At 55.1% G+C, this 12,012-nt stretch overlaps 1 protein-coding gene across 1 annotated transcript; it reads left to right on the plus strand.

The window, feature by feature from the left end:
- Positions 1 to 327: 327 nt before the first annotated feature.
- On the plus strand, positions 328 to 11,393 carry E2F1 (E2F transcription factor 1). Its single transcript, XM_017514145.2, has 7 exons — positions 328 to 728; positions 6,594 to 6,684; positions 7,025 to 7,244; positions 8,687 to 8,839; positions 9,533 to 9,647; positions 9,738 to 9,966; positions 10,092 to 11,393. Exons 1-7 carry the CDS (start codon positions 468 to 470, stop codon positions 10,337 to 10,339), a joined length of 1,317 nt encoding a protein of 438 aa, XP_017369634.1. The 5' UTR covers positions 328 to 467; the 3' UTR covers positions 10,340 to 11,393.
- The last annotated feature ends 619 nt before the right edge of the window (positions 11,394 to 12,012 follow it).

Genomic DNA, 12,012 nt, shown 5'->3' on the forward strand with positions numbered 1-12,012 from the left:
CTGTCCTGAACCTGCACTATAGAAAGGTCAGTGGGATGCAGGAGCGTCGGGGCGGGGCCCATGTTCCAGTGTCCCCACGCCTCCGGCAGGGGACGCCCGGGCTGGGGGCGGGGAGTCCGACCGCGCCTGGCACTATCCGGACAAAGCCTGCGCGCGCCCCGCCCCGCCATTGGCCGCGCCGCCCCGCGCCGCCGCCCCATCCCGCCCCTCGCCGCCGGTCCGGCGCGCTACAGCCAATAGGAGCCGCCGCCGTCGACTTCGTCACGGCCCGTGCCGCCAATCGTGGCGGCGCTTGGCGGCTCGTGGCTCTTTCGCGGCAAAAAGGATTTGGCGCGTAAAAGTGGCCGGGACTTTGCAGGCAGCGGCGGCCGGGGGCGGAGCGGGATCGAGCCCTTGCCGGGGCCTGCCGCTATGGGCCCGCGCCGCCGCCGCCGCCTGTCACCCGGGCCGCGCGGGCCGTGAGCGCCATGGCCTTGGCCGGGGCCCCTGCGGGCGGCCCATGCGCGCCGGCGCTGGAGGCCCTCCTCGGGGCCGGCGCGCTGCGGCTGCTCGACTCCTCGCAGATCGTCATCATCTCCGCCGCACAGGACGCCAGCGCCCCGCCGGCCCCAGCTGGCCCCGCGGCGGCCGCCGCCGGCCCGTGCGACCCCGACCTGCTGCTCTTCGCCACTCCGCAGGCGCCCCGGCCCACACCCAGCGCGCCGCGCCCCGCGCTCGGCCGCCCGCCGGTACGGACCCCGGGGACGCCGCGCCGACAGCGCTGCCTGTACCCCCTGACCAGACCCGGGCGGGTGCTGTGTTTGGCCTGGAGGCGGCAGGGGGCGGGGGAGGGGTGGACTGAGGCGCCCAGGCTGGGCGGTGCAGAGCCTGGGTTGTGCCTCCAGGCTCCGCCCTGGGGTGCGGGGTGACCTCGGGCCGGTCCCTGTTTGCTCCTCTCCTCTGGGCCTCAGCTTCCTCACTGGAGCCTCCCCAGCGTCGGACTCAATGATAATAATGGCCCACGTGTATTCAACTGGCGTTTATTGCACGCCAGGCCTTTGGCCGACTTCAAGCCAGCTAAAACTCACAACCCCGCTGTGAGCCGTGTTGTCACTGTGCCCATCTGACGGAGGAGGACTGAGGCCCAGAGAGGGAAAGTGACTTGCACCTGGTCACACGGCTGCAGGTGGCAGGGCTGGGATTTGAACTGCGGCCTGCTGGCTTCAGATCAGAATTTGCATCTCGGTAGTGAGCACAGCTGCTACGGGAAGTGAAGGCGGGGCGGAGGAAGGTCCTGGGGCTTAACCGTTGGTGAGCCACTGAGGAGACCCTCCTTCCTGCCTCGATGCCGACTGCCAGGTGCCGGCCAGGCCGGCCAGGCCTCTGGGGACAGCCCTCCTGGCTGGGAGGCCTTCTCTGCAGGGGCGGGGCAGCTGGACCAGCTGCTGATCTCCTCCCTCTGCCTGTCCTTCCATCTGCCACCCTCCACCCTCCCAGGCCCTGGTTGCCATGGAACCTCATTAATCAGGCAGACAGACCCCTGAGCCTCTGTGGAAGGACTAGGTGGGCTGGGCCTCTGGGAGCTGGAGAGGAGGTCCCCAGTGCCAGGAGAGAAAATGTCCCAGGGAGATCCTTCAATAAAGCCGTCCCGGAGTGCTGAGCTCAAGACCAGTTCAGACTGGGGGTGCCCAGAGAGGTGGCTGAATTACAGTGGGAGAAGGGATTGGAGGCGTAGAAGCCTGGAGCTGGGACCTGTGGGCTGCAGGACAGGGTGTGGAGACCAGTTTGACTGGCGCAGCCTATGGGTGAAGGTGGGGCTCTCATGTGCAGGTGGGGGCTGGCCAAGCAGGATGGGGTCTCAGCAGGGAGCTTGGAGCAAGTGGGAGGGGTGAGGCAGGGCTTAGGACAAGGAGGTAGAAGCTGCCTAACTGCTGATGGGGGTGTGGGTAGCAGCTGGTCCCTGAGGCATCTAAAGGGGCTCCCCCAACCCCCTTGGCCTCATGCCCAGTGCTGCCTTCCGGAATCACCACGATGCTAATAATAATAACAATAGCAGCCACCATTGTTTAGAGGATGTCTTATGTGCCAGGCTCTGCCAAGGGCTTTACCTAATTAACTCATTTAACCCCATCAGCAGCAATCCCTTTTTACAGATTGGGAAGCTGAGGCCTGGAAATACTAGAATCTTCCCCTGTCTTTCTCATATTGAGTGGGGAGTGGAGTCTGCATTTCCTGTGAGGTTGACCTCTGGGATGCATTGCTTTCTAGGGATGCTGATAGAGGCTGAAGAAAGGGTAGGAAGGGCTTTTGGGGGCCCTTCCTCTTAATGAGTGTGTGGGAGGGGCTATACCAGGGGTGGGCCAAGTGGCTTGTCTCTTGTACTCCGAGGGCTTGTCCCTGTGGGTAGTGCTTGGGACCTGGGCAAGCATCCTCCATTCAGCTGTGTGACAAGCATATAGCAGGCTTGGGTCTGTGGAAATCTGACAGAACCTGAGGGTCTTGTCCTCAAGGAACTGAACAGGATTATGGGTTCTAGGATTGAAAGGAGAGACAGGGCAAAGAAAAATGCCCTCCGCCCCACCTGTCAGGGGCAGGTTCATTGGCCCGGGCATTCCATTCATTCAACAGTTGTTGAGCTAGTGAATGCCCAGGAGGCACTAGGCTCAGAGACAAGGGACCCTGCCCTCAGAGTCCTTCAGGGCCAGGAGGTGTTTTCTGTATTGAAGGGGCAGGAGACTGGCCATTCTGGAGCTGAAGTCCAGAAGATCCACAGGTTCGGCTTTTGGCCTCCCTGCACTGGCATTTGTCTGGCACAGTCCTTGAAATAAGCTACACGCTTAGCTTCTGTACCAGCAGGCATTCGTTGAACACCTGTGTACAAGGCTCTGTGCAGTTCGGCCATTTCTCTTGGTCCTGCCTGTCCACTTCCACAAACTCAAATATTTTAAACATAAGGCCGGGCGCGGTGGCTCACGACTGTAATCCCAGCACTTTGGGAGGCCGAGGCGGGTGGATCACGAGGTCAAGAGATCGAGACCATCCTGGTCAACACGGTGAAACCCCATCTCTACTAAAAATACAAAAAATTAGCTGGGCATGGTGGCACGTGCCTGTAATCCCAGCTACTCAGGAGGCTGAGGCAGGAGAATTGCCTGAACCCAGGAGGCGGAGGTTGTGGTGAGCCGAGATCGCGCCATTGCACTCCAGCCTGGGTAACAAGAGCGAAACTCTGTCTCAAAAAATAAATAAATAAATAAACATAATACATATTTACTGTAGAAAACTTAACTGTTCTTTTTTTTTTGGAGACAGAGTCTCATTCTGTTACGCAGGCTGGAGTACAGTGGTGTGATCAGGGCTCACTGCAACTTCCACCTCTGGGGTTCAAGATATTCTGTGCCTTAGCCTCCCAAGTAGGTGGGATTGCAGGCAGGTATCACCATGCCCAGCTAATTTTTGTATTTTTAGTAAAGACAGGGTCTTGCTTGCTATGTTGCCTAGGCTGGTCTTGAACTCTTGAGCTCAGGCAATCTGACTGTCTCAGCCCCTCAGAGTGCTGGGATTACAGGTGTGTGCCATCACGCCCAACTGAAAACTTAACTTTTTTTTTGAAGCAGAGTCTTGCTCTGTCGCCCAGGCTGGAGTGCAGTGGCATGATCTCCGCTCACGGCAACCTCCACCTCCCAGGTTCAAGTGATTCTCCTGTCTCAGCCTCCCCAGTAGCTGCGATTACAAGTGCATGCCACCATGCGGCTAATTTTTGTATTTTGGGTAGAGACGAGGTTTCACCATGTTGCCAGGCTGGTCTTGAACTCCTGAACTCAAGTGATTGGCCGGCCTTGGCCTCCCAAAGTGTTGGGGTTTCAGGTGTGCGCCACTGCACCAGGCCTAAAATTTAGCTCTTAAGAAACTAGAAAGTTGATGGCAGGATCCCAGCCCTATTCATTTTTTTTTTCCTTCTAAGGCTATTTTTGTTTGTGGTGGTTGTGACAGTTTTTGTTTTTTAAAGTTTTAAAAATTGTAGTTTTTCCTGTGTCATTCATACTGTTCAGATATGGCACCAGTCTCCCACGGTCTTCCCAGAGGCTGACCCAAAATGTATTCTATAATCATAGAAACTGAATCAGAAAAGTTTCATGAGCTTTTTAATCCAAAAGGGATCATATAAATATATTGCCCTGTAACACTGTTTTGCTTGTCTGTATGTGTGATGGGATTCTTGTCAACCTGCCTCGGTCCTTGACAGCTGCCTGGTGTTCTAGGGGCTAAACAACCCGCAGTTTTCATGACCCTCTTCGTGGTTGCGTATCTGAGTCATCCAGATTTTTTCACCAGTGAATGTCTTCATCCCCCTGTGCCAGTGTTTATCTAGGGAGAAGTGGCAGAAATGGCATCCACTTTAGCCTTTGTTTTGGGGCGTGGCACTGACCTGCCTTCAGGGGTGGACAAGGACAGGGATCCCAGGGAGAAGGCAAGGAGCAGATGGCAGGAGCTTGCTAGGGTCCGGGCCCCAGGGAGGTCCATGGAGAGGGGGTACATTCTGGCTGGGCTCTGGGGAGGGGGGCCCATAGTAGGTATGAGTGTGGGCTCTGTACCAGCCCGCTAGAGTGCAAGTCCTGACTCCACCTTTCACTGTGTGGCCTCTCTGAGGTGGAGGCCATCATAGCACCTGCCAAAAGGTGGCTGGAGGGTTCCAAGGGAAGCAGTTGAGTCCACAGTGCCCAGAGCACAGTCACTCTTCTTTCCCCTTGGCGCCTTTGAAAGTCAGTGAATGTGCACAAGAGGGAGTGGTTCATCAGCATGGGAAGGTTTCATTCAGTAAACATTTGTTAATGCCAGGCTCCATGGCAGATGCTGTGGATGCAGTGATTGTTTAGACCCATTACCCGCCTCTGAGGGTGAGACAGATACATCTGCAGAAATGTGTAGGGAGAGACAGAATGTGGCAAAAGGTCGGGTTTGAGGCAGTTCAGAGGCAGAAGAGGTGACATCATCTAGGTGATGGGGAAGGTTTCTGCCCACAGAGGTGGAGGCAGCAGGTGTGAAATGGGGAGGGTTGGAGGGATACAAGGGTAGTATAGATGTCTGGAAAAACATGACTCAAGTTCCCATGGAGAAGCAGTGGCAGATGAGAGTCTGAAGGCCATGGGGAGCTGAAGGAAGGCCTTAAGCAGGGGCGGCAACATAAGATTTAGAGGAGGCAGGGAGACCAGTGTGGAGACTGCTCAACAGCCCACAGGGGAGGCGGCAGTCGCCCTGGTGATGAGATGTTCTTGGCAGCTGCATGTTAAGAGGGCGACAGGTGGGGCTGGAATATGACTCTAGCTCAGGAAACCTGTGGATGGTGGAGGGGAAGGTCAGTCTGGTTTTGGTCTGGGTGCTTCTGAGCAGTCTGTGGGACCTCCAGGACAGTCTTGATCCTGGAGTGTCTGAACTAAGCCAGAGTGCTTAGAGCTTGGGTTCTTCCTCAAACCGTCTTAGGTACAAATCCTGACTCTACCACTTCCCGGGCCTCCCTGGGCTTTAGTTGCCTTATCTGGAAAAGGGCCATTATTATACTGCCAGTCCATTGAATGGAATGAACTAATGTATGCAAGGAACCTGATGAGTACCAGCTGCTACCATGTGTATAAATTAGTCAAAAACCAGAGGGAAGGTGACTTGCCCAAGGGACTTATGTAGTCAGTGGCTTAGCTGGGCACAGTGGCTCATGCCTGTAGTCGTAGCATTGACTATGGTGAAGGCTGAGGTGGGAGAATTTTTGAGCCCAGGAGTTTGAGGCCAGTCTGGGCAACGTAGGAAGACCCTATCTCTACAAAAAATACAAACATTAGCTGGTCATGGCAGCGTGCCCCTGTGGTCCCAGCTACTTGGAAGGCTGAGGTGGGAGGATTGCTTGAGCTCAGGATGTTTGGCTGCAGTGGGTCATGATCGCAACACTGCACTCCAGCATGGGCAACAAACTGAGACCCTGTCTAAAAAAAAAAAGTAGTGGCATAAAACAAAAAACCTTTATTATATAGTTTTTATGGGTCAGGAATTAAGGGAAGACTTAGCTAGATGCTCTGGCTTGGGGTCTCTTTGGAGATTCAGTCAGTGTTTGGGTCCTGGCTGCTAACAGAAGGCGTGACTCAGTGTTGCTATTGGGAGGAGCCACAGTTTCTTGCCCATCATTAGGGCTACTTGAGTGTCCATATGACATGGCAGAGTGAGTGACCCAATACAGAGCAAGGAGGAAGCCCCAGTTCCTCTGACTCAGTCTCAAAAGTGACATGCCATCTCTGGCTCATAAGGGAAGAATTATTAGGCTTCATCTGTTGAAGGAGAAGGATCAAAAAGTTTGCAAATGTGTTTTAAATCCACCATGAGACCCCAGAGAAGTAGTGATGGAGCTGGGACTTGAGCTCAGGTCTTCTGCCTTCTGCGGTTGAGTGTCCTGTGTGGAAGGACTGTGACTCTCAGGCTGTGTCCCCTCTGATCTCCCTCAGTCACACAGTCAGGCATCCTGCTAGAGAAATTGAGGTAGGGGTAACCCAGAGGCGCCCAGCCCTCAGCCAGGTCTCTTCTGGCGTCACTCCTGGTTACTGGGCATCCTCCCATTGTTTTCACTACAGGTGAAGCGGAGGCTGGACCTGGAAACTGACCATCAGTACCTGGCTGAAAGCAGTGGGCCAGCTCGGGGCAGAGGCCGCCATCAAGGAAAAGGTACCCATGGAGCTTGGGCTGGGCAGGCCCCCTGTGACCAGGCCCAGATTGGGGGTGTGAACAAACATGCTTTCAGGCTAACGTCTGGCTCGTTGGGCTTGAGCCAGGCCTCTGGGGACCCTGATGGGCAGCTGCAGTGGCTGCCTGGCTTGGTTTACCCCAGCCCTGAGGGGTGAGGAGTTCCCCAGTCAGAATAAGAATGCTGTGGTTTGGTCTCGCCAAGGGGTCTGGCTGTCCTTCAGCCCCCATCATCCTGTCGCCCTGCACTGCCACAGAGGCAGACCTGGCTGGAGGTGGGGTGGATGCTGGAAGGCCGTCTTGCTTGACCACACCCTTACAGGTGTGAAATCCCCCGGGGAGAAGTCACGCTATGAGACCTCACTGAATCTGACCACCAAGCGCTTCCTGGAGCTGCTGAGCCGCTCTGCTGACGGTGTTGTTGACCTGAACTGGGCTGCCGAGGTGCTCAAAGTGCAGAAGCGGCGCATCTATGACATCACCAATGTCCTCGAGGGCATCCAGCTCATTGCCAAGAAGTCCAAGAACCACATCCAGTGGCTGTAGGTACCGGCCACACCGGAGGGCAGGCACATCTGCCCATGTCAGCCTGGAGGAGCTGTAGCAGTACCCACTGTGGGCTGCCTGCGTCCACATGTTACAGATGGGGAAACGGGCTCAGGGAGGAGAGGTAGCTTCCCTGAGACGATAGATGCTAAAAAGCACACAAATCTTACATACCCAGCTCAGTTACAGCTTTATTTATTTATTTATTTAATTTTTTAAGATGGAGTTTCACTCTGTCACCCAGGCTAGAGTGCAGTGGCATCATCTCAGCTCACTGCAACCACCACCTCCCAGGTTCAAGTGATTCTCCTGCCTCAGCCTCCCAAGTAGCTGGAGTTATAGGCGCCTACCACTACTCCTGGCTAATTTTTGAATTTTTAGTAGAGACAGGGTTTCACCATGTTGGCCAGGCTGGTCTCGAACTCCTGATCTCAGATAATCTGCCTGCCTCGGCCTCCCAAAGTCCTGGGATTACAGGTGTGAGCCACTGTGCCTGGCACAGCTTTACATATTTATTCATCCGGGTTACTGCCATTCAGGTCAAGATAGAAGCATTTCCAACACCCCAGAAGGTTCTCTTGTGCCCCTTTCCAGTCACTGCCTACCCCTTACACCACCAGGTGACCACTCTTCTTGCGTCTCATGCCCTCGGTGAGATTTGTCTGGCACAGATGTTTTCTTTTTGTACTTGTTTTATTTTCCCCTTCTCGCCTTCGCCCCAGTCATCCTGCTACCCTCTCTTTGATACACCTGCCTTTTCATTTTTTGGTAGATTGTTCCATTCTACATCTTTTGTTTTTTGTGGGGGATGGGGAGCAGTTTGAGACAGGGTATTGCTCTGTCACCCAGGCTGGAGTCTGGAGGCACAAATACAGCTCACTGCAGCCTCAACCTCCTGGGCTCAAGCCTTGTACCTGTAGCTAGGACTACAAGTACATGCCACCATGCCTGGCTAATTTCTTTAATTTTATGTAGAGGTGGGGTCTCACAGTATTGCCCAGGCTGGTTTAAACTCCTGAGGCTCAAGCAGTCCATCCTCTGACCTCAGCTTCCCAAAGTGCTGGGATTATAGGTATGAGCCACCAAGCCCAGCCCCCCCTCCCTTTTTTTTTTTAATTTGACAGCATGTCTTGGAAATGTTTGTATGTATGTGTGTAAAGCATGCTTATCCTTTTATACAACTCTAATGTTCCGTGGCATGTCGGTGCCGTCATTTATTTATCCTGCCCTGGTTGAGGGACATGTAGGTGTTTATAAATATTCAGGCCAGACTTCAAGCCCATGACACACTGATGTGGATCCCAGCTGAGAAGCCAGACCCAGAGAGAAGTAAGGGCTTGCCTGGGCCACGCAGAACAGAGGCAGCAGCAGACTGGGTCCTGAGGGCCAGAGGGGCCAGACGATGCTAAACCCTACCCTTCCTGGTGTCTCCCCACAGGGGCAGCCACACCACAGTGGGTGTCGGTGGGCGGCTTGAGGGGCTGACCCAGGACCTCCGGCAGCTGCAGGAGAGCGAGCAGCAGCTGGACCACCTGATGAATATCTGTACTACGCAGCTGCGCCTGCTCTCCGAGGACACTGACAGCCAGCGATATCCTTGGACTGGCCAGAGGGTGTGGAAGGCAGGCTTAGCAGGCAGGGGTCCCACCCAAGTGGGACTAGAGAGGCTACCCTGGGCCCTGGATTCAGGAGAGAACGCTGGTTTTGTTTGCAAGTCCTGGCTCAGCATTTTCTCACTGTATGACACTGGATAAATTGCTTAACCTCTCCGGGCCTCAGCTTTATCTATAAAAGGAGGATAATAACGTCCAATTCTGAAATTGTACAGATTAAAGCAGAAAAGTGGCTAGGTGCGGTGGCTCATGCCTGTAATCCTGGTGTTTCAGGAGGCTGAGGTGGGAGGATCACTTGAGCCCAGGAGTTGGAGGCTGCAGTGAGCTCTGGTTGAGCTACAGCACTCCAGCCTGGGTGACATAGTGAGACCCTGCTTCTAAAAACTAAATAATAAATTCCCAGCACCAGGCCTGGAGTTGTGTTGAGCATTTTACATGGAATTGTTCCTGGTAGCCATCATCATTACTTTGGGATTCAGTGGGTAGAATAGTTCCATTGTACAGATGTGGAACTTGAAACTTGGGAATGAGGTGGGTTTTGAGCGGATGGGAGTTGAGAGGACAGGAGTGACTAGGCAGGTGTGAGCCCTGCCTTGTGCAGGTCCTTTGTGAGTTGTTGGAGTGAGTGACCCCCAGAAGTCAAAGTTCCTGTGGTCCTTGACTCTGCCAACCCTGGCCTATGTGACGTGTCAGGATCTTCGTAGCATTGCAGACCCTGCAGAGCAGATGGTTATGGTGATCAAGGCTCCTCCCGAGACCCAGCTCCAAGCCGTGGACTCTTCGGAGGTGAGAACTGGAAATTCTAGGCCCGGCTGGGCTGGGCTGGGCTGGGGGTCACCTAGGCCTCAGTTTACCCTGCCTGCTGCTTCCACCCAGACATTTCAGATCTCTCTTAAGAGCAAACAAGGCCCCATCGATGTTTTCCTGTGCCCTGAGGAGACTGTGGGTGGGATCAGCCCTGGGAAGACCCTGTCCCCGTCCCAGGAGGCTACTTCTGTGGAGGAGAACAGGGCCACTGACTCTGCCACCATAGTGCCGCCACCATCATCTCCCTCCTCATCCTTCGCCACAGATCCCAGCCAGTCTCTACTTGGCCTGGAGCAAGGTGGGTGATGGGTAGGTGGGTGGGGTGGGGCAGGGCCACTCTTCTGGGGGGCGGGCAGGCACGACAACCCCTGCCTTCCTCCCTGCTGGGGCATCCCCGGCCTGTGATGCTCCCCATCTCCCCAGAACCGCTGTTGTCCCGGATGGGCAGCCTGCAGGCTCCCATGGACGAGGACCGCCTGTCCCCGCTGGTGGCAGCCGACTCGCTCCTGGAGCATGTGCGGGAGGACTTCTCCGGCCTTCTCCCTGAGGAGTTCATCAGCCTTTCCCCACCCCATGAGGGCCTTGACTACCACTTCGGCCTCGAGGAGGGCGAGGGCATCAGAGACCTCTTCGACTGTGACTTTGGGGACTTCACCCCCCTCGATTTCTGATGGGGCTTGGAGGGACCAGGGTTTCCAGAGATGCTGACTGTGTCTCTGCAGCCCTGGAGCCCCCTGTCCCTGACCATCCTCCCAGCCTGATTGGAAACATTTAATTTATACCCCTCTCTCCTGTCTCCAGTAGCTTCTAGCTCTGGGTTCTGGCTACCGCTAGGAGGCTGAGCAAGCCAGGAAGGGAAGGAGTCTGTTTGTGGTGTGTATGTGCATGCAGCCTACACCCACACGTGTGTACCTGGGGTGAATGTGATGTGTGAGCATGTGTGTGTGCATGTACCGGGGAATGAAGGTGAATATACACCTCTGTGTGTGCACTGCAGACACGCCCCAGTGTGTCCACATGTGTGTGCATGAGTCCATGTGTGCGCGTGGGGGGCTCTAACTGCACTTTCGGCCCTTTTGCTCTGGGGGGTCCCACAAGGCCCAGCCTAGTGCCTGCTCCCAGAATCCGGTGCTCTGACCAGGCCAGGTGGGGAAGCTTTGGCTGGCTGGGCTTGTAGGACGGTGAGAGCACTTCTGTCTTAAAGGTTTTTTCTGATTGAAGCTTTAATGGAGCGTTATTTATTTATCGAGGCCTCTTTGGCGAGCCTGGGGAATCAGCAAAGGGGAGGAGGGGTGTGGGGTTAATACCCCGGCTCTCTCTACCCTTGAGCAAGGGCAGGGGTCCCTGAGCTGTTCTGCCCCACACTGAAGGAGCTGAGGCCTGGGTGATTTATTTATTGGGAAAGTGAGGGAGGGAGGGAGACTGACTGACAGCCATGGGTGGATGGATGGTGGGGTGGGCCCTCTCCAGGGGGCCAGTTCAGGGCCCCAGCTGCCCCCCAGGATGGATTTGAGACGGGAGAGGTGAGTGGGGGACCTTCACTGATGTAGTGGGCAGGAGGGGTGGTGACGGCCTCCCCCAGCCCAGACTTGTGGTCCCTCCTGTGGTGTCTGTAGCGCCTGCCTCCCCACTGCTCTGCCCCACCCTCCAATCTGCACTTTGATTTGCTTCCTAACAGCTGTTCCCTCCTGCTTTGGTTTTAATAAATATTTTGATGACGTTTGGGCTGGGTTTTGGGACTCTGTTGGGAACAGTTCGGGGCGGGAAAGGCCAAGGATGCTGGGGAAATGCCCATTCTCCACTTCCCTTCTCCCAGATTTGATTTGAGCCTTATAATTCTAAGAAAGGTCAGCTTCATCGCTATTTTGGTCCTAACTCAAAAGCCGATCCAGTAAAGGTTTTTGTTATAGAAAGCCAAGAATGCTACTCAGTGCTGCCAGAAGTGCAGAGTAATGAGTGACCTCTCCTCCCCAGCCCCAGAGGCCACTGTGCTGTTTGCTGTCTTCCTTCCAGACGTTTCTGGGCATTAGTAAACATGCAACAAATACCATGCACTGGTTTTGTGTCAGGTATTTAACATTTCTGGGGACATAGGTGTTACCTCCCTTCATGGTGCTCTCAGGGTCCAAAGGAGATTTGCACAAATGAGAAAATCAGGAAAGGCTTCCTGGAAAGGGTGGTGCTTGAGCTGAGCGTTGTAAAGTAGGAGTTAACCAGAGTAAGAAAACACCAAGCACACCCAGCAGAGAACACGATGGGCAAAGGCCCTGAGCAGGAGGGAGCGGGACAAGACGGAGAGAAAGCAGAGTGGCTGCGGTCCTGAGGTGAGGGTCAGAGTGGCGCT

Source organism: Cebus imitator, unplaced genomic scaffold (genome assembly GCF_001604975.1).
Source record: "Cebus imitator isolate Cc_AM_T3 unplaced genomic scaffold, Cebus_imitator-1.0 Scaffold18, whole genome shotgun sequence".
Classification (NCBI taxonomy): domain Eukaryota; kingdom Metazoa; phylum Chordata; class Mammalia; order Primates; family Cebidae; genus Cebus; species Cebus imitator.

Bases quoted from the DNA above. Each gene is read 5' to 3' on its own strand.
- E2F1 (XM_017514145.2), top strand. From the start codon at position 468: ATGGCCTTGGCCGGGGCCCCTGCGGGCGGCCCATGCGCGCCGGCGCTG. The intron at 7,245-8,686 runs GTAGGTACCGGC...GTCTCCCCACAG, and splicing joins AAGAACCACATCCAGTGGCT to GGGCAGCCACACCACAGTGG. The intron at 9,648-9,737 runs GTGAGAACTGGA...GCTTCCACCCAG, and splicing joins AAGCCGTGGACTCTTCGGAG to ACATTTCAGATCTCTCTTAA.